The 21,272-nt window shown below is 40.5% G+C and overlaps 1 protein-coding gene across 6 annotated transcripts in view; it reads left to right on the forward strand.

Annotated features, from left to right (window-relative positions):
• PTPRZ1 (protein tyrosine phosphatase receptor type Z1) overlaps positions 1-21,272 on the forward strand; it is a 117,316-nt gene that overhangs the window by 20,133 nt on the left and 75,911 nt on the right. For all 6 annotated transcript variants that reach the window (XM_081211358.1, XM_081211355.1, XM_081211356.1 and 3 more), the window contains exon 2: positions 8,554-8,619. In XM_081211358.1, coding sequence (XP_081067484.1) covers positions 8,554-8,619 — 66 coding nt within the window. The remainder of the gene's footprint in view (positions 1-8,553; positions 8,620-21,272) is intronic.

Below are 21,272 nucleotides of genomic sequence, written 5' to 3' on the forward strand. Positions count from 1 at the left end.
CACCTAGTTTTTTTGGGGGGGGCAATAAAGGAAAACATTTCCCCCCCCCAAAAAAAAACCAGGTCGGGAAACAGCGCGATAGCGGTGCTGCGCCTCCCCGCTGTCCCCCGAGCTTGTGGGGCTGGCCGATGTCTGCCCGAAGCGCGGGGCGCTCTGCTTCAGCGCGCCCCGCGCTCCGTGCAGCAGGCTGCTGTCCGCAGTGTGGGGAGCCCTGCGGAAACTCCCGTGAGCTCCCCAGGCTTGCTGATAGCTTCCTGAAGCCTGGAGAGCGAGAGGGGTCGGTGCGCACCGACCCCTCTCGCTCTCCAAGCTTCAGCGAAAGCCTGTATTCGCCCCATAGGACGCACACAGATTTCCCCTTCATTTTTGGAGGGGAAAAAGTGCGTCCTATAGGGCGAAAAATACGGCAAGTCTTACACAAGATGTGCAAACTGAGAGATTAGCTCTTCACCCCTCTTTACTCCTAAACATTTAGCCTCTGTACCACTTTTTATTAATATTTGCTGAGGCTATAGCATTGCTTTGGCATCCACATTTCCTCTGTATGGGAAAGCTTAACTCACAGCTATAAAGAATCAAGTGAGAAAGGTAATTTCACAGGCAGAAACCTCTGGATTTACTCCCTCGGGGTATAAATGAGAGGAAAGAAGGAATGGAAAGAGGACCAGGGAAAGGAAGCTTTCAGTGCTGAAAATGGATGTGAAATGGGGGAAAGTGGGGGGAAAGCCAGGCAGACTGTGGTTGGGAGGAGCCTATGACACAAAGTCAGTAGCTCTTCAGAACCGTGTGTACAATTTTACTGCAGCTGTCCAAGGCAGGGTGTTTATGCCATTTTAAGAGCCATATTCAGATTATAATAACTGCTCAAACAAATTTAAATGAAGACATATTACGCCTACGCAAAGGTGGAAGAAAGCCAGATACTACTCTGGATAGGAAAAGCAAGAAGTTAATAAATGCAAATTTTGTTAAATGCATCAGTTCAAGCATTCTCTCTACTAAAAGTCACGATCTAGCAATTAATATCAAGAAGAGAACTATTCTGAAGGTGTAAATGCTGCTTGTTTGTGTTCCGTGTTTTTTTAGCTCTTCGTGTTAATTAGTGGCTTTTTTGTATACTGTGGATTCTGTTCCTATGAGGGTATATGATTAGAATAGTTACATCTACCCTTGACTTATGAAGGTTTTTTTTTTAAAAAAAGGCTTGTGATAGAAAGTAGTAATTAACCCCGAGCCTAGTAAATTTCCAGCCTTTGAGATCAAAGGCAAATACACTAGCTCCATAATTAGCTTTGTATGCTACAAAATTAGATTCCAGATGAAAAAAAAGGAGCCTTTATTAAAACCCATGAGCTTTGTAAAAGGGAAAATGACTTCAGTAGAATAAGAGCCCCAGATTGCTTTGGTTAAGGAATAAACAAGATGCCTCTTTTATGATAATGCAAATATTGGCACCGTTTCCACATTTTGAGGCTTTGCTATAAGCAGAATATTTCTGTGTGCCTTCCAAATGGTGTGGGAATTAAAAAAACCACAAATTGCTTGTTTGTTGATGAAGTACATAGAGGTGAATTCTGAATATGAAAAGTAAAAGGAGCAATATGAAACCTGAATGCAAATACCAAATCTTGGGCTTGTATAGGTGCATCTCAACACATGTTTTTCTGCTGCAGAACAAGCTCTTTCTTCAGACATTACTCCTGTATTAACACACATATAGTGTCCAGAAGCAATATTGTCTCACCTATGTCTCACCTTTCACCCCACCTTCAAGTGGTCACCGTCATTATTTTCCTCAAAAATTTGCAGGTTTTTCTGTTTCCCAGCAGTGAATATCCCACTAAAACAGCAACTATAGAGCTTTGTCTCCTCACATATATGACAAAAAGCATTATTTATTAAGCAGAACACATCAAATACCACAATTTTTATTTATCAAAATATGGTATAATTTGAGAAATATATTATCGCTTCCATACAACTAGGTGTTATGAACTTCAGAGAAAATTACAAACCTTTCATGTTGGTTAATATTAATAATTTAACTAACTTTGTCTTCAGAGACAGCGGGAGATGTTGCAGAAGATATATCCGAAAGATTGTGCTAGTAAACTATTGGCTTTGTTCACTCTGTAGACTTGTGTAAACTTTCAGAGACCTGGTGTGAATGGTTGGGTTCTGAATCTGTGTCCATGGCAATCTGTTCAAAGTATAAAGGGAAGTTACAATGGTGTTAACCCATGAAAAGGGTTGGCTGTTTTCATGGAAAGCTGTCAAGACCTGCTTTGCATTCATATAGCCAAGTTAATCAGAGCAGTGAAGAGTAAAAGATTTCTATTTCAGAAGTGGCAGTGGTTGTTGTTTTTTAACCAGATCTGTGGCCACATTATAAAATGTGTATTGCATTGCTTAAATAGATTCTCCATTTTGACTCCTGGATCTCCTCTCTCTGCATTATGATCTGCACAATATTTCACCAGCACAAATAGTTAAATAGGGGTTTTTCAACCCCCCACCCACTTTTATTTTTGCTGTCAGGCTGAATGAGATAATTGATTTGAGAAATGTACTGAAAAGTTGGTGGAGAATAAGAGGGTCAGATAAACATCCAATTTTCCATTTGCATCCAATTGACATAAAGTAAAAACACAAGCATGTCTCATAAGACCAGTTTCATTCCTACTTGACTGACATTCTGGCTGTTCATCAATGTTTCTGGCATTATATTCCCAGCATGCTGCCTCAAGAAGAAGAAAGTGAACTTGAGCTTGCTTGCAAAGACTGAGGCTGGGTCCCCACACTCCTATTTCCTGCGTTGGGTTTTTAATCTGTGTTCACAGGATGTTATCCAAAATACATATGCATCCTTTGCTTTGTTATAAAACGTTACCCTTTGATGGTGTGGTTTCTCAAACCATCTTCACGGCGATTGCAGTCCTTAAGCCATTCCTAATAAAGGTCTACTGATGTGAACAGCTTGGTGGTGGTGGTGGGGAGCTGTGAAATGCACAAGGAAAAGGACAGCTGCATGCTAAAGCAGTCATATGAGCACCCTAAGACTTTTGTAGGGCTTTGCCATGCAGGTAACATAGCATGCTTCCAGATGGAGGTAAAACCCCAAAATATAATTGAACCAGCCAGCCGACTGTGGACTAAACTGCAGGTCTACATTCCATCCTGACAACTGGTTTGATGGGACAGAGGGTATCGGGGGGGGGGGATATGGGCTGGAGTGGGTCAAAATTCTCTCCAAATCTAGCTGATCCTCATAGTTGCTATTTACAAAACCGTAATGGTATGTCCCCACACTTTCTCAATAAAGGTTCCATTTTCTAGTTGCAGAAAGTTCTTGGGTCTTTCCAAGTCTATTTCTATCTGGCTGTAGAACATTGATAGCTTAGTGCAACACTGCTATGACCTTTCTGTTTACAGTTAGCTAATCTGAAGCCTGTAAGAGAGTGTCTCTACACCGAAGAGCTTCCTGTTTAAATAGAGGGATAAATAGAGTACAAGATGACAATTGAGGAAAGGTCATGGCTTCCATTATTTGGTTCAACAAACCAAAATGAGACTTTTCTTGTTATGTCAGTACCATGAGATGTTGTAAATGTTTTTGCTGTTGTGTTAGTAAAAGGGTGGCATAGTACTGAAAAACAAGGATTATGTCTATGTTGGTTGTTTCAAATACTGTACCTTTGTAGAGAAAAATTACCTGAGTTTTGATAGCACTGTGGGGTCCCTATAATCTTTTAGATTTTGGTTATATTTTGTATGGCTTTAGTAGGGCCCTGGATAGACCAAGGACCCTCAAGGTAGCATATTTATCTCACTTTCTGAAGGTTTACGGATAAATTTGGATTGCTTCATTTACCTCTGTTTTGATTCTGTAATATTAACTTGCTGTGGTCTGTGCTCAGACTCAATGTGTACAGTGGTACCTCGGGTTAAGAACTTAATTCGTTCCGGAGGTCTGTTCTTAACCTGAAACTGTTCTTAACCTGAAGCACCACTTTAGCTAATGGGGCCTCCCGCTGCCACCGTGCAATTTCTGTTCTCATCCTGAAGCAAAGTTCTTAACCCAAGGTATTATTTCTGGGTTAGCGGAGTCTGTAACCTGAAGCGTCTGTAACCTGAAGCGTATGTAACCCGACGTACCACTGTATTTATAAGCCTAGCAGTTGCCTGTGGGTGAGCAGTGTTGAAACAGTAACAGTGTATAGTTGTTACTTTGTCTCTCCATATTTGGTGGGACTGAAGCCACCAAAGGCATGTGTCTGGGACTCGCTGGAAACTGAGGAGTTGTGGCTGGATACCAATAAGTGGGCACTAGGAGAAGCAAGACTGGAGACTGACTTGGACGAAGATATCAGTGATCTGGGGGAGCCTGGGAGAAGCTGCAGGACAAAAGAGTGAAGCACCCATGCAGAAGGAGGGAGAAATAAGTAAGCCTGGTGTAGAGTCAGGGTCTTACACACCTCCTCTTCCTGCCCACAGCTCTCCTGCTCCACTGTCTTCCAGGACCAGGAGAGGATTGAAGTCAGAGGTACAGAAACAGATTCCACGCAGTTGGACTCTTCACCTGCTAGTGGGCAGCTCAGGTGGGGAAGATACATAAGCTGAGGTTTCTGGTGGGGCCTCTGTCTTGTTGCAACTGCCTCATTGGGTGCACATTTGAGCTTTCATGAAGCAAAGTTCTGGAATATATGTGTGCATCATACCTGCTCCAAAATCATCCTTTGTCAATTTAAAAATATATTTCTACCCACCTTTAGGACAAGCCCTCCCAAGTTAGCTTGCAGTAAAGAAACATAATAAACACAACATCAGATTAAAAGCACACATGGGGGCAGCAATAAGATCAATAAAAAGTTTGGCGGTATGAATTTAGGAAGCGGGGCAAAGTGGAGCTCTTGGTGGAGAGAAGTCTACAAGAGTAGAAAAACCACTGAAAAGTCCTTTTCCGCAGTATCTCCTAGCCTAGTTGACTTCAGTGGAGAGCCAGACAGCAGGATCTCTGAGGTTAATATTAGGGCCCTGGTAAGGTTCATATGGGTACAGTTGGTCTTGCAAAAACTCTGATCCTAGACCATTCAGGACTTTAAAAGTTAGGATAAGAACTTTACATTGAGCTTGAAAACAAATGGGTAACCAATGAACTTAGGCAATTAAATTTGTTTAATCAGTTTTATTTTAAAAGTGCATTTTTGAATTTGAACCGCTTTCACATTGAATTTTGTCTGGCTAAGGGCTGGAATACAGAGTAGTTGTTTAACCACTGGTGAGACATTCTCCCTCTAGCCACTCCCATTTAGTAGCCTAAATGCACACCATTTAAGTTTGTTTTAAAATACAATAAAAATTAATTGACTAAAAGTTTGTTTTAAAACAAAACACACTGATAGAGTATGTTCCTGTTACCACAAGTGCATCACCTGCATTGCCATATTTCTGCTGACTTAAAATATACCTATAATATCAAACGAAATTTCAGTTTATGTTCCCCATGTCATTATATTAATGGAATTACTTTGGACTAAAGTGCATAGCAGCAGCACTCTTCATAAACTATCTTATATTATTAATTAAATTTCTATACAGTGGTACCTCGGGTTACATACACTTCAGGTTACATACGCTTCAGGTTACAGACTCCGCTAACCCAGAAATAGTACCTCGGGTTAAGAACTTTGCTTCAGGATGAGAACAGAAATCGTGCTCCGGCAGCGCAGCGGCAGCAGGAGGCCCCATTAGCTAAAGTGGTGCTTCAGGTTAAGAACGGACCTCCGAAACGAATTAAATACTTAACCCGAGGTACCACTGTACCACCGTTTATCTGAAGATCACAACATAAACATACAAAATGATAACACAAAATACATGATAAAACCAAACCCAAACAATAACCAATAACCGCCCTCCCAAAAACGCATTTTAAAAGAACATAGAATGTTAATAAGACAAGGGCCTGATTGTAGAGAAACGTTTTCACCTGGTACCTAAAGATATGTAATAAAGTGCCAGGCGAGTCTCCCTGGGGAGAGGATTCCACAAACAGGGAGCCACTGCAGAAAAGATTTGTTTTTGTCTTGCCACTCTTTGGAACTAACATGAAGAAGGGCTTCAGAAGATGATCAAAGGGTCTGGGTTGCTTCATATGAGGAGTGCCAGTCCTTGAGGTACAGTGGTACCTCTGGTTAAGAACTTAATTTGTTCTGGAGATCCGTTCTTAACCTGAGGTACCACTTTAGCTAATGGGGCCTCCTGCTGCCACCGCACAACCACCGGGCAATTTCTGTTCTCATCCTGAGGTAAAGTTCTTAACCTGAGGTACGACTTCCGGGTTACTGGAGTCTGTAACCCGAAGCGTTTGTAACCCAAGGTACCACTGTATTGTAGTCCTGAGCCCTTTAAGGCTTTATAGTTCAGAACCAGCACTTTGAATTGGCCTGGCAGCCTGTGTAGTTGGGTCAGTAGTGGTACTATATACTCAACCCAGTGCCACTCACCCCAATTTGGACAGCTGCTCCAGAAGGATACCATGGTTGATGGTATCAAAAGCTGCTGTGAAGTCGAGGAAAATTAACAGGGACACGTGTCTCCTGTCTCTCTCCCGACAGAGGTCATCCACGGCCACCAAATCAGTTTCTGCGACAAAACAGGGCCTAAACTTTCTAGAAAATCAGCTTCCTCCAAGAGCAGCTAGATTAATGTGCTCCATTCAGTTTCTGAGCTTTATCATGGAAAAACTTCCTAGTTTTAATTAAATTAATATTTAGCCCAAATTAAATATTTAGCTTAATCTAGTTATTAATTAAATTAACAACCTAATTTATGGATCCTAAAGAAATTATAACTGACAGGCATTTAGCAGTATGAGTTTGCCTCACTTGCCAAATAAGAGAGTGCCATTGTAACTATGCCAACACAAACCACAGCTATTATGCCAATTATAGCTAAATATATTAATTGTTGAAACATGTTCATTACACACAAGGGAAGGCCTACAAGGAATGTTTGGAAAGGTTTGTGCTAAACTAAGCAGTCTTTGCCTCTCCATAGCTCTTCTCTCTGTTGAGACGCTCTGCCAAGCAAAATCCTGTTATATTTTCCCCTAATGATAACAACCCAACAGAAGGTGACCTGGGTACCCTTAAATTTCACTGTTTTTTATTTATTTCACTGTCGCTATAGGTGAGCTATTGGGGGGGAAATTTCCTTCAGAACATTTTGTAAATTTTCTAGCAAAAACAGCTTCTTTGCTGCTCTCCAAGCTGTCTGCTTCACACATCCAGACTTCCTGTTTCCTCTACACTTTTACCTGTTTATCCTTATTTGTTTCCACAAAGTTTGCAGGGAGGTTATACAGCTTCAGCAGTTTGTGGAGAATTAATTTATTTGTGGAGACATTATATGACATTGGGGGATGAGTTGAGGGGAAGCAGGTTTGTTGTTTACGAGTACCAAATCAACTTTGACCTCCTTTGTAATGTTTTGTTTTTAAATCTTTAAGATGATATTTTTGTTTCCTATTACTTATTTATGTTGCTCTGAATGTATATTTTATATTTGACTTTCTTCAGTAATGTTTTGTTCTGGGTTCCTTTTACTTGATGTTTTAATGTGTTGCAAACCACTTTGAGATTTTCTCTCTCTTAAAAAAAATAAAGTGGCACAAAAATGAAAAATAAATAATAATAATTGTACAACCTGAAATTGCTGGCTTATGATCAGCAATTTTTTTTGGGGGGGGGAATCAAACACCCCTTTATGATGATCAATTAAACAGTCACAAAACAATGAGCAAGCTTTTGAGTATACCGGAACTATTCATCAGCCTAGATAAGCAAAGAGAAAGGAGTGAACAAATATTGCTTGCCCCTGCGTAGACCTGTAAGATCAGTTTGGGCATCTTGGGAAATTCTTTTTATGGCACTGCCCCATGCAGAATCTCATAGTGCAGAAATCCATAAATGGGCATTTTCTGCTGTTGCCCCTGTATCGTGGAATGCCCTTTGCTGAACCAATCAGGTGCATCAGGTTTCTTGCGAAAGCTTCTCTTTAAGCCCAGGCTTTCCCTGACCCATGAAATTGGCCCCTGTTTTATGTGTTTGAATCTTCCGAATTTCTGTTTTATTCACTTTCATATGTTTTTATGCTCTTTTATATTGCTGTCTTACTGGTTCTAGGTTGCGTATTTTAAAAATATACAGCATTGTGTATTTTTAAAATATATTGTTTTTTAGACTGCACACTGCTTGGGGATTTTTGAATTATTAAATGGTGCATAAAAAGATTTAAATAAAATAAACAGATACTGTATGTCAAAAATTCATTTTTGCTGCATAGCCTTAGAAGCTTGGCTATGAGTGTGTGGTTTGTCATGAAGACTGCCTGCACTTCAGAATTTACCACTGCACAACTTATGTTAATTACGTTTCGATATTTTGTGAATATAGAACAAAGGTAGCACATTGACACTGTTGCTGTTTCTTTTCTATTTTGTCTCTGTACTACTTGATGCTGACATGTTTTATTATTGCTTGTTTATTTTAGAATTTGTTTCTGGATACATTAGACAGCAACGCAAAATTATTGAAGAGGTTGACTGGTCCTATTCAGGTAAGTGTACTATTTGATATTTTATGACTGTTTGTTATTATAAATAAGCAAACTGTCTTTATAATGCAAACTGAATCAACTGGGTAAAAATGTGCTCCCACATAGATTAAATCTTAGCTACTAAAAGCATGAAGAGATCAGGGAGTGTTCTGTATTTGGTCTTGTACTTAGATTTCCCCTTCCTAAAAACAAAACCTGAAGTTCAGTCCCTGAATGTGAAACTAGAGAGGAACTTTCTCATCTCTTCTGTTGGATTCCTTATTGAAAATGAATGAATAATTTTCTAAAGTTGAGTCAGGAGGAACAGGGGAAGTGTGAAACAAGTGTGTTTTTTATTGTGAGTACCTGCATGATAGGGACGCAGGTGGCGCTGTGGTCTAAACCAGTGTTTCCCAACCGGTGTTCCGCGGCACACTAGTGTGCCGTGAGACGTCGGCTGGTGTGCCGTGGGAGGGAGGCGGGCGAGGCGGGCGAGTCGGGCGGTGAGAGGCGGCGGCGGCGAGGATCCGCGTCGAGCCGGGGGCGGCTCCGCGGTGGTGGTGCCGAGCGGCGGGGCAGCGCGTGCAAAAGGGAGGAGCACGAGACAGCGGAGGAGGAGGAGGACGGCATGTCCGGGCAGCAGCAGCAACAACAGCAGCAGCAACTCCCCCCGCCGCCCCCTCCTCCGCCCGCTATCGCCGCCACCACCACAACAGCCGCCGCTGCCTCAGCTGCTGCCGTCCCTCAGTCCCTCGCTCTGCTGCCTCCTCCCCACCCCCAAAGCTTGGAGGTTCCCCGGCAAGGGGGAGGGAAAAAAATTAAAAACTTTCACTTTCGTGCGTCCCTCCCGGCGTGACGCTGCACGCTGACGTCACGGGGCTGTAATGGTGGTGTGCCGCGAGATTTTTTTCATTAAACAGGTGTGCCGTTGCCCAAAAAAGGTTGGGAAACACTGGTCTAAACCACTGAGCCTGAGCCTCTGGACTTGCCGATCAGAAGGTCGGCAGTTCAAATCCCTGTGATGGGGTGAGCTCCTGTTGCTCGGTCCCAGCTCCTGCCAACCTAGCAGTTCGAAAGCACATCAAAGTGTGAGTAGATCAATAGGTACTGCTCCAGCGGGAAGGTAAATGGCATTTCCATGCACTGCTCTGGTTTCACCAGAAGCAGCTTAGTCATGCTGGCCACATGACCCGGAAAAACTGTCTGCGGACAAACGTCGGCTCCCTTGGCCAGTAAAGTGAGATGAGCACCGCAACTCCAGAGTCGTCTGTGACTGGACTTAATTGTCAGGGGTCCTTTACCTCTTTACCTACATGATTGTGCATTTACTGCCATAGTTTGGCTTAGTGTGATGGGTGGACTGGGACTTTAAGTGCTTCAGTAGTGGTCCAAGTCACCATCCTATAAATCAGAAAACAGTTAGGCTGATGCTCCATTTCAACTTTTTCTGGAGCCATTCACAAAAAAGGTGCAAAAGTAGTGACTAAATTAGATTAAACTCAGTTTGGAGGCCCAATATATTGGCACCGTTTCCACATTTTGAGGCTTTGCTATAAGCAGAATATTTCTGTGTGCCTTCCAAATGGTGTGGGAATTAAAAAAACCACAAATTGCTTGTTTGTTGATGAAGTACATAGAGGTGAATTCTGAATATGAAAAGTAAAAGGAGCAATATGAAACCTGAATGCAAATACCAAATCTTGGGCTTGTATAGGTGCATCTCAACACATGTTTTTCTGCTGCAGAACAAGCTCTTTCTTCAGACATTACTCCTGTATTAACACACATATAGTGTCCAGAAGCAATATTGTCTCACCTATGTCTCACCTTTCACCCCACCTTCAAGTGGTCACCGTCATTATTTTCCTCAAAAATTTGCAGGTTTTTCTGTTTCCCAGCAGTGAATATCCCACTAAAACAGCAACTATAGAGCTTTGTCTCCTCACATATATGACAAAAAGCATTATTTATTAAGCAGAACACATCAAATACCACAATTTTTATTTATCAAAATATGGTATAATTTGAGAAATATATTATCGCTTCCATACAACTAGGTGTTATGAACTTCAGAGAAAATTACAAACCTTTCATGTTGGTTAATATTAATAATTTAACTAACTTTGTCTTCAGAGACAGCGGGAGATGTTGCAGAAGATATATCCGAAAGATTGTGCTAGTAAACTATTGGCTTTGTTCACTCTGTAGACTTGTGTAAACTTTCAGAGACCTGGTGTGAATGGTTGGGTTCTGAATCTGTGTCCATGGCAATCTGTTCAAAGTATAAAGGGAAGTTACAATGGTGTTAACCCATGAAAAGGGTTGGCTGTTTTCATGGAAAGCTGTCAAGACCTGCTTTGCATTCATATAGCCAAGTTAATCAGAGCAGTGAAGAGTAAAAGATTTCTATTTCAGAAGTGGCAGTGGTTGTTGTTTTTTAACCAGATCTGTGGCCACATTATAAAATGTGTATTGCATTGCTTAAATAGATTCTCCATTTTGACTCCTGGATCTCCTCTCTCTGCATTATGATCTGCACAATATTTCACCAGCACAAATAGTTAAATAGGGGTTTTTCAACCCCCCACCCACTTTTATTTTTGCTGTCAGGCTGAATGAGATAATTGATTTGAGAAATGTACTGAAAAGTTGGTGGAGAATAAGAGGGTCAGATAAACATCCAATTTTCCATTTGCATCCAATTGACATAAAGTAAAAACACAAGCATGTCTCATAAGACCAGTTTCATTCCTACTTGACTGACATTCTGGCTGTTCATCAATGTTTCTGGCATTATATTCCCAGCATGCTGCCTCAAGAAGAAGAAAGTGAACTTGAGCTTGCTTGCAAAGACTGAGGCTGGGTCCCCACACTCCTATTTCCTGCGTTGGGTTTTTAATCTGTGTTCACAGGATGTTATCCAAAATACATATGCATCCTTTGCTTTGTTATAAAACGTTACCCTTTGATGGTGTGGTTTCTCAAACCATCTTCACGGCGATTGCAGTCCTTAAGCCATTCCTAATAAAGGTCTACTGATGTGAACAGCTTGGTGGTGGTGGTGGGGAGCTGTGAAATGCACAAGGAAAAGGACAGCTGCATGCTAAAGCAGTCATATGAGCACCCTAAGACTTTTGTAGGGCTTTGCCATGCAGGTAACATAGCATGCTTCCAGATGGAGGTAAAACCCCAAAATATAATTGAACCAGCCAGCCGACTGTGGACTAAACTGCAGGTCTACATTCCATCCTGACAACTGGTTTGATGGGACAGAGGGTATCGGGGGGGGGGGGATATGGGCTGGAGTGGGTCAAAATTCTCTCCAAATCTAGCTGATCCTCATAGTCGCTATTTACAAAACCGTAAATAAATTAATTCTCCACAAACTGCTGAAGCTGTATAACCTCCCTGCAAACTTTGTGGAAACAAATAAGGATAAACAGGTAAAAGTGTAGAGGAAACAGGAAGTCTGGATGTGTGAAGCAGACAGCTTGGAGAGCAGCAAAGTTTGGAGGCCCAATATATTGTTGGGGTGCAGTCATGCTCAAACTGTCTGTGACCTAGGTCTTCCTTCCTAATCTTTGTTCTGCATACAAACATGGGAGATAAAAACCCTGCTAAAGAATTATTATAGGTAGGCTTTGCACAGGATTTCAGCATGCATTCAAGAGAGGACAAAATTTCCCCTCAGGTCGCGAAGCATTGGCAGATCTGCGTTACAGCTGTTTTTATAGCCTAAGGACTTCTACTGCACACCTGCAGATCTTTTCCTTTCCTTGGTGTTCAGACCTGCAACTGGATAATATGCAAGTGGATTAACTCATTGTCTACAGTTCCTAAATGATTAAAATCTCGAGACACCTCAGCTGAGGTGTTCAGATACAAAGCCACCTCTTGGGCATAGCCATTTCCTCTTAGGAGACAAAGGTTTCTACGCCTAGCCCAATTAAACTATTCTTTTGGACTGAGTATGCCTTTGGAGTTTTATTTGTGGAAGAAGTCCTTTTGTTCTTATATTTATAGCATGTAAATGTGGATATAGTATCTTACAATGTGATTGAAGAGACTTTGTGTAAAACATAGGATCTTTACATAATCAAGAAATAAGGCTAAGAGGTTATTATATTGCCTATACAATCTCTAAGACCTGATACTTCCTTTCTGCATCTCTTCTTATTTTTATTTTGCCAATTTTTGTTGTTCCTTCTTGCTATCTCCTCAAAAAACCCAGACATTTTCTAAATAGCTTCCTGACTCTGGTAATTGTCTGTTTACATAAGAATTGAAGTTGATAGCACTAGCAGCACTATTTCAAGTTGGTTCAACAACACTTATACTTTGCACCAGATATGGTCATCACTTCATAGATGAGTGGCATTTTAAGCCATGTCTCCACATATTACTCCAGTGAAATACACAACATTGGCCTAATAATATATTACCTTTGCTGGAAATGCAAATCACTGATAGCTAATATAGCCCCTTCAGTATCATAGCTGTCAACTTTTCCCTTTTCTTGCAAGGATTCCTATTCAGAATAAGGTAATTTCCCTTTAAAAAAAGGGAAACATTGACAGCTATGTTCAGTATGCGAGTGACCTCATCAAACTACACCTGTTTTGTTTTACCTTATGAATCCTTCCACCTGAAAAGTGCAGGTTATGGATGCCTGCCATATATAATCAGGAAAGCTATTGCACAGAACAGGGGCATCGTAATCTGGTGTGGTGTTTTGCTACTTGAAGCAGGGTTCTATGTATCTTGAAGGTGCAGTCCATAAGCATGCTAAAAGCCTACCAACAAGGGCTGCCCCCCATATGAACTGACCCAGCCACTGCAGTCATAATCGGAGGCTCTTCTTCATGTTCCTTCTCCATGAGAGTTCCAGAGGGTCGCAACATGAAAACGAGCCTTTTCTGCAGTGGCTCCCTGTTTGGGTGGCTCCCTGTTTGGCTGGCCGGTGCCTTCATTACATATCTTTAGGCACCATGCAAAAACATTCCTCTTCTCCCAGGCCATTGGCTAATGGAACAAGCTGTGGCCTTTTAAACTGGAGAAGGGTATATTGTTTTTGTTTGTTACTATGTTATGTATGTTTGTGTTTTTATATTGTAAACCAATCTGGAACCCATGGACGGAGGGAGGTATAGAAATCTAATAAATTATTATCCTATTATAGAAAAGTTGTGGCGGAGTGGAAGTTAACCTCAGTCTCAGCCAAAAACCAAGGGACATAAGAGAAACTAAGGCTTCTGCGACTGTTATAAAAAGTTGTGCTTTCCCATGATTACTGAGGCAGTGTAGCTTTCACCAGAAGCTTCCTGCTTTCTTATGCAAATAGCATTTAATTTGTCTTTCTTGCTTAGATACAACAGGAGGTCATGCTTAGGTTTTTGCTATTGAAACAAAAACATTGACTTTCTTGCCTTGTTTTAATTCAACTGAATACACAGCTGATGTTCATAGAATTGGTGCTTTACAACTTGTAGATGCAATTATAACCAGTGGTTTGATAAATTCTGTGAAATTCTACCAAGTGTCAACAACTGAACTTTTTAGGGAAGTGCAGGAAATACCACAAAAGGAAGCCAACCCTTTTAATTCCATATTACTATATGGCTGCTAGCCAAACCACATGTTTATTGGATTGTGGTGAACTTCTTACAACCTCTTACAACCGTGAATGGTGTTCTCAACCATGAATGTGTTAGAAGAAAAGCTAACCTTCAACTCCAAAAGCTGAAAGTCAGTCACTAAGTTCCACTTGGTGAAACTGAAGAGTTTCATTTCTTGCAAATGGAAGTCAAGAGCCTAGGGACATATCAAATCAGGACCGGCCCACCCATGAGGCAAAGTGAGGGGACTTGCCCAGGAGCATGTTCTGGAACACGTGCATCCTGGTTTTGGGTTTCCAAAAGTTGGATGGCATGCCACCTCTCACACTCTCACATGCACACCATGAACCTGATCTAGGTCATCCATCGTACCCCCATGGCTGTTACATAAAAACAACAATGATCACACAAGGCTAATGATATGATTGATGACACATCTAGTTTGCCCCGCATAACTCTTTAAAACTGCTCTCAGTAAGCGACTTGACTTACCAAATAGGCCAGTTATAGACATTTATGCATTGATGCTTTTGAATTACATTGATGCTTTTGAATTATGGTGCTGGAGGAGACTCTTGAGAGTCCCATGGACTGCAAGAAGATCAAAACTCTCCATTCTGAAGGAAATCAGCCCTGAGTACTCACTGGAAGGACAGATTGTGAAGCTGAGGCTCCAATACTTTGGCCACCTCATGAGAAGAGAAGACTCCCTGGAAAAGACCCTGATGTTGGGAAAGATGGAGGGCACAAGGAGAAGGGGACGACAGAGGACGAGATGGTTGGATAGTGTTCTCGAAGCTACCAGCATGAGTTTGACCAAACTGTGCGAGGCAGTGGAAGACAGGAATGCCTGGCGTGTTCTGGTCCATGGGGTCACGAAGAGCCGGACACGACTAAACGACTAGACAACAACAACAGACATTTATGCAAAACTATAATTTTATTACAGTCATCATGCAGGACAAAGGAGCAATTCTATGCACTCTACTTGAGAGTAAGCTCCATTGAGACTTGCTTCTGCTTAAAAAAAAACCCCATGCATAGGGTTGTGCTGTACCTCACAGATTTCATTTCAGATCAGTGAAGCATTTAATTCGCCCGTCTGCCAAACATCCCTGAAATAGTAGTTAAAATATGTTTTCAGTTGTCCACAGTTGTTAAATCATGAAGCAAATTAGGAAGTAGATGTCACTGTCCATTAATCTAATGAAAACTATGTAAGAATTCTAAGTAATGTAAGTGGATTCTATACTTCCAAACCAATGATCATCTTTAAAATACCCCTAGCTAGCAGAACAATGGTGGTAGGGGAACCCTGATAACTTTTCATCGTCTTTCAATTTAATTCTGTACAGCAATCCACAGTACTAATTACATTCTTGAATGCAACTTTAATCTTTCCTTCTGTCTCACAAAGTGTACCAGAAGTGTTTATTAGATTATCTTAGACAATAATTTGTTTTCAGTGTTTCCCTTTGTTATAAAACATTTATGTTCTCAGTAGAGAGTTCAGCAGCTTGCTTCCATATTCCAGAAAAATGATCTTGTAATAGTGCTACAAAAGTATGATAGGACACAGTTTTGGTAAAATGAATCTTATGTTTCTGCTCTTGACAATTTAGTCATAATTCTGAAGGAGCTATTTTAACAAAAATATGTAAGAGGAGATATAATAGAAACCAAAATAGCTTGAAGCAGAAAGAAAATGTACACTTAGTGTTGGTACAAGAGTTGAGGAGGCAAGGAAAGTAAGTATAAAAGGAGAATTCCTGGGTGCTAAGAGCCAAGATTGGGGCAAGTACTCTTTGGTGAGAACCTCAGCAGAGAATTAAAAACAAAAAATATGCAGCAAAGTAAAGCATGGAAATATAGGCTGTTAGACCTTTAAAATATCCACTTGTGTGTTCCAAAACTTTCCTCTTTCTCTAGAATAGGGAAAGACTACACTTTTTCTTGACAGAAAAATATCTACCTGCATTTATAAGGTGTTCTTATATGTAAGATGATGGTGATAATAATAATAATAATAATAATAATAATAATAATAATAATAATAATAATAATAAAAATAGTAATAGTAATAAATTATTATTTATACCCCGCCCACCGGGCTGAGTTTCCCCAGCCACTCTAGGCGGCTCCCAATCGAGTGTTAAAAACAATACAGCATTAAATATTAAAAACTTCCGTAAACAGGGCTGCCTTCAGATGTCTTCTAAAAATAGGATAGTTGTTTATTTCCTTGACATCTGATGGGAGGGCGTTCCACAGGGCGGGAGCCACTCCCGAGAAGGCCCTCTGTCTAGTTCCCTGTAACCTGACTTCTCGCAATGAGGGAACTGCCAGAAGGCCTTTGGTGCTGGATCTCAGTGTTCGGGCTGAACGATGGGGGTGGAGACGCTCCATTTTCCTGTACTAGCAGCTGTGGAGTATTAGAATTTCTACTTAATTTAAAGACATTTTGTGCATGCATGTATGGAATATTGATGAAAGTTATGCTGCTAGTAGTGACACCACATTCTGGAACCATGTATTTGTCTTAAAATGTGAAATTTCATTATGTAGCAAAAGGAAGCAGAGAAATTACATTAATTTCATGCTCTGTAGATACTAAGATAATGCTGATTACTTGCGCTGTCTGAGAAAGATGTTCAATAAGAATAACATCTCTGTCTGCTTTATCTCTTATTCTGTGGAACCATCATAACAAATGCTATGATGGAGAAAATGGAAATTTGTAGGTTAATGTGGAAATTGCACAACATGAAAAAACACATTCCAGTGCTATCTGCTTTTACAATTCTGACAAGCAGGGAATCGATTTGATTAACTGGCTTGGTTCTTTACCACTGTTGCTTGCTCAGTTGCCTCAAGCTATTTAATTAACAAATTTCCATTAGAGTATTGCAAAATCTCCATCCTTCCTGCAGTAAAACAGCCTTTTTCCTATTTTTTTTAACTTTTATGTGTTTTGAAGTTGACCTTTTTTACAAGTCTTTTCAGAGGAAATAACTCAATTAAAATATTTTTGTTCAATTTATTTTTGCTACATTTGCAAGTATTTGGAACATGCATTGTTTATTGTAATATTATATTAAATGCATTATGTAACTGTACTAATGACCGAAGAACTCAACAATAGCCATTGGCATCAATTTGGAAAGGACTGGACAGGAAAGGAAAGGACTGACTAATATTAGACTTAACAGATTTGCAGATGGGTAAGCCGTGTAAAAATAACAATTCAAGTTAAGAGTTTATTGTAAGCACCCATACTTGCAAGTTAGTTCCACTGAAACCACGAGGGCTTACTTACAAACAAATGTGTTTTAAGAGGGAGTTTTCATCTGGTACATCCATCATAGAATTGAGTAATGTGAATTACTTAGCAATTTTAAAAGATTAAGCAAGGCAGAATGAAGCATATTTCTTTTTTTAGAAAGAAGGTAGGGCAAAAAAGTTCTCCAATTTTGGGGGGGATAATTTTTTTTTTAAATGTGTTACAAGAGAAGAGCAACAAAGCAAACAGATTAGCAAATGCTATTGCAGTATGTAGGTACATCTCTCTGTCGGTGGTGATATGCTAGTTTTTCAACAGGTTTAGTTTTCACTACAGAAGTTGCCATTTCAGCAGGCACAACAATGATTGCGGAGGGGGGGACACAAACTTATACTCTTTCCCGCCTCACCCACCTTGCTACATGTTACCAGCCTGTGTTGCACCGTCGGCACCATTTTTATTTTATTTTTTAATGTGAGAGGGCATCATAGTATTACATTGCCATGTAATGTGATTGCATCATTGTTTGATTTATCATGATTGTGCCACTGTGAGTAAACCAAGCCTTCCAATTATCCTCATTTTGCAATGGAGAGAAAGCAAGCATCCCAGTGCTGAAGCAATGAGCAAACCACCCCTGTTGTGTCACACCATGCTAGTGCTTTTGTTGCAGGCCACTGCTACATGGCAAGATTTTCTCTGTGATACTGACTTGACTAGCTGAGTGAGTGGAGATGTACATTCAGATTGCATTCTGATTTGCATCCCTCTAAATGTATGCAGATAAGTGTGCAGGTCGATGGCATCCTGATTCATATCTCCAGCGACATTGGACTTGGAAGTCATCCCAGAACTGGCCCTACTAAACATATTCCAAGATAATAATTAACCACTCGCATCATAAAGAGCTCATAACCCACCTACTCTCAGCATCCAGAAACTTCATAACCAGACACTGGAGAGACCTGTCGGGAGTAAGCATGGACCAATGGTACCAAATTGTATGGAAAACGGCCTTACTAGAAAAGCTAACCAATAAACTGAAACTGACACAAAGACAAATAGAAGAGGACACCTTCACCCCGGTATGGCTCCCCTTTATCACATACACAGCTCAACAAGACAACAAGAATCCACCAGAAGCATACAAATCAATCTGGCTAAGCTGATTCAAAAATACACCCACACACCCCTCACTGCAGCCAACCAAAGACAGCCAACCACAACCTAGGCCACCCCCAACCTCTCTCACCACCAAGGAAACACAACAAGCAAATAGTAAGAGAACCCATACAAGTAATGTTGACACAAAACCCCACACATACACTAAGTAGAAGAATAGAAACATAACCACCCCACCCCACTCAACTTTCCCCTCCCTTTTTTCCCTTACTAACCTAACATTGTATATAACACTAATGTCTCACAAAAATGAAACTGAATTGTAGAAAACGCAACTTGAAAAAAGAGACAACGCACATGTTTTTGTACACTAAGAAATCTTTAATAAAAATAATAATAAAAATAAAAACAGCTGCAGGCCAATGGCACTAGTGTATTTTCCACTTAATATTTATGCTTACAAACCAAAAAAATGTATTAAAAAACAACAACTATGCACAATTGGGTTGAGGCAAAGGAAAGATGGATTAATTGCCTTGACAATGGTGACACATCTCTCCCTCCTCCTAAGACCTGCAAGCATTTTTATTTTTCCATTCTTTCAAAAGGAGTGTGTGTTTAAAAAATTCTTGTGGAAATGTTCACAAAACATGTGCCTCTTTGGCTCAATAGCCAAAGGTTTGTGTATATAAATTTTGGATGATAGTTGTCAGGCTGATTTAAACAGAAGTATAGCAATGTAGAGGGTGGGGGGAATTAAAATGTCAGCAGACTTCTCTTGCGACTGCACTTCTGACTATTTATGTCAATCTGTTTTATAGTGAATTCCATGTTTTCAGAAGATGTGTGTCATTATGGAAACTCCCAGGGAGATCAGCAGCTATCATTTACTAGACATATGTCTAACCCGGCATTCGAGCATCATTATAACCTCCCTTGCCTTGTGTTCTGATTTATCGGAGAAAGAGAAGGAGTTCAAATCACCGCTAGAGACCTGTTCTACTTGGGCTAATAAAATCCCAGCTCACTTGCAGTTGTTCCTAAAAATGTACAAGTGACTATCTTATTCCAGTCTCTAGCAGTGGGCCAGGTCTGAAATCCCAGAAGTAATAATAGTAATATGAAATAACACAACTGAGTTTTCACACTGAGTAATGTTAAAATTTATAAATAGAAATATGACTTTAATTCTTAAACTAGCAATCAATTAAGGCAAATGTTTTATTCTGAACTAGAGACTGCCACCATCTTCGGGAGTCTGAACATTTTCCTTTTTTCAAAAAACATTCTATTATAAATACCAATACTTTACAAAACAATATACACTTAACATTACATTACATATATTACATACAAAACATACAACACATATCTCACCTTCACCACCCCTACCTACCAACCAACCAACCAACCAAGACACAAACATACTGTGATTATTGACTTCCAACCAGTCTCATTGTGTAATTTTGTCACTCATTAAATCTATGCACATTTCATATTGCTTATTTTGTTTATCTTTGTAATAATTTCATCTTTTCTCTCGTCTATCTTCTCTATTCATTAGATTTCTGTTCTCATCCTGAGGTAAGGTTCTTAACCCAAGGTACTACTTCCAAGTTAGCAGAGTCTGTAACCAAATGTTTGTAACCTGAAGTGTTTGCAACCCAAAGTACCACTGTATCTGATCGGGGGTGGACTTTGGTAACACAGTGGTACCTCTAATTATGAACTTAATTTGTTCTGGACGTCCGTTATTAACTTCCAAATGCTGTTAACTAGAGGTGTGCTTTCGCTAATGGGGCCTCTTGCTGCCGCTGCACCGCTGGCACACAATTTCCATTCTCATCCTGGGGCAAAGTTCTCAACACGAGGTAACTCTTACAGGTTAGCAGAGTTTGTAACCTGAAGCATTTGTAACCTGAGGCATTTAAATCAAGGTACCACTGTATGGCACTCTGAGTGAGCCCAAAATTTGGTGCTCCCAAGTGGATGTTATCAATTACGGAGCTTTTCAATTTTGCACCCCTTTGCCTTGGCACCCTGTGGGGTGGGGGAGATGCCAGCACCACCCTAAATCTGGCACTGATCTGATCTTATCTGATCGGCTTTCCATCAGGGAAATAATTGGTGGCTAGATGCACAGATTCTTAAGCATTTGCATAAGGTTAAAACAGCGGTTACATGCACATTTGTGTGCAGTATGTCATAATTGCATTGTATTTTTTTAATTGGAAAGCGCTTATCTTTTTTAATTAAAAAGCCTTTCATATAAAGCAGGTAATGAAGATAGAGAGCTAATAGGTGTGTGGTGGCTGTCCAGTGTTTTTCCCCCTCACTCGGCACCACATGAATGACTCTCTGCCGGCTGGGAAGAAATGCAATGTTCTCCTGGCTCTTAGGGTTAATTCCCATGAGACTTACATGGCTGACTTGGAGAACAGGCAGGAAGGCACATAGATAAGACTTTCAGGGGTGTGGAGGAGCTGCTCTACTACCATATGGATAACTCCTCTGCTGTGATAGAAAATGAGAGTCTCATGTTGGAAGAATATAATAGGCAAGAACATGAGAATGGCTTGCTGGGTCATGTCAATAGCCCAAGAAGGAGCTGAGTACAACAGCACTCTCCCCACTTGTGATTCCCAACAATTGGAGTG

Source organism: Podarcis bocagei (genome assembly GCF_964188305.1).
Source record: "Podarcis bocagei genome assembly, chromosome: 10".
NCBI classification, from domain to species: Eukaryota; Metazoa; Chordata; class Lepidosauria; order Squamata; family Lacertidae; genus Podarcis; species Podarcis bocagei.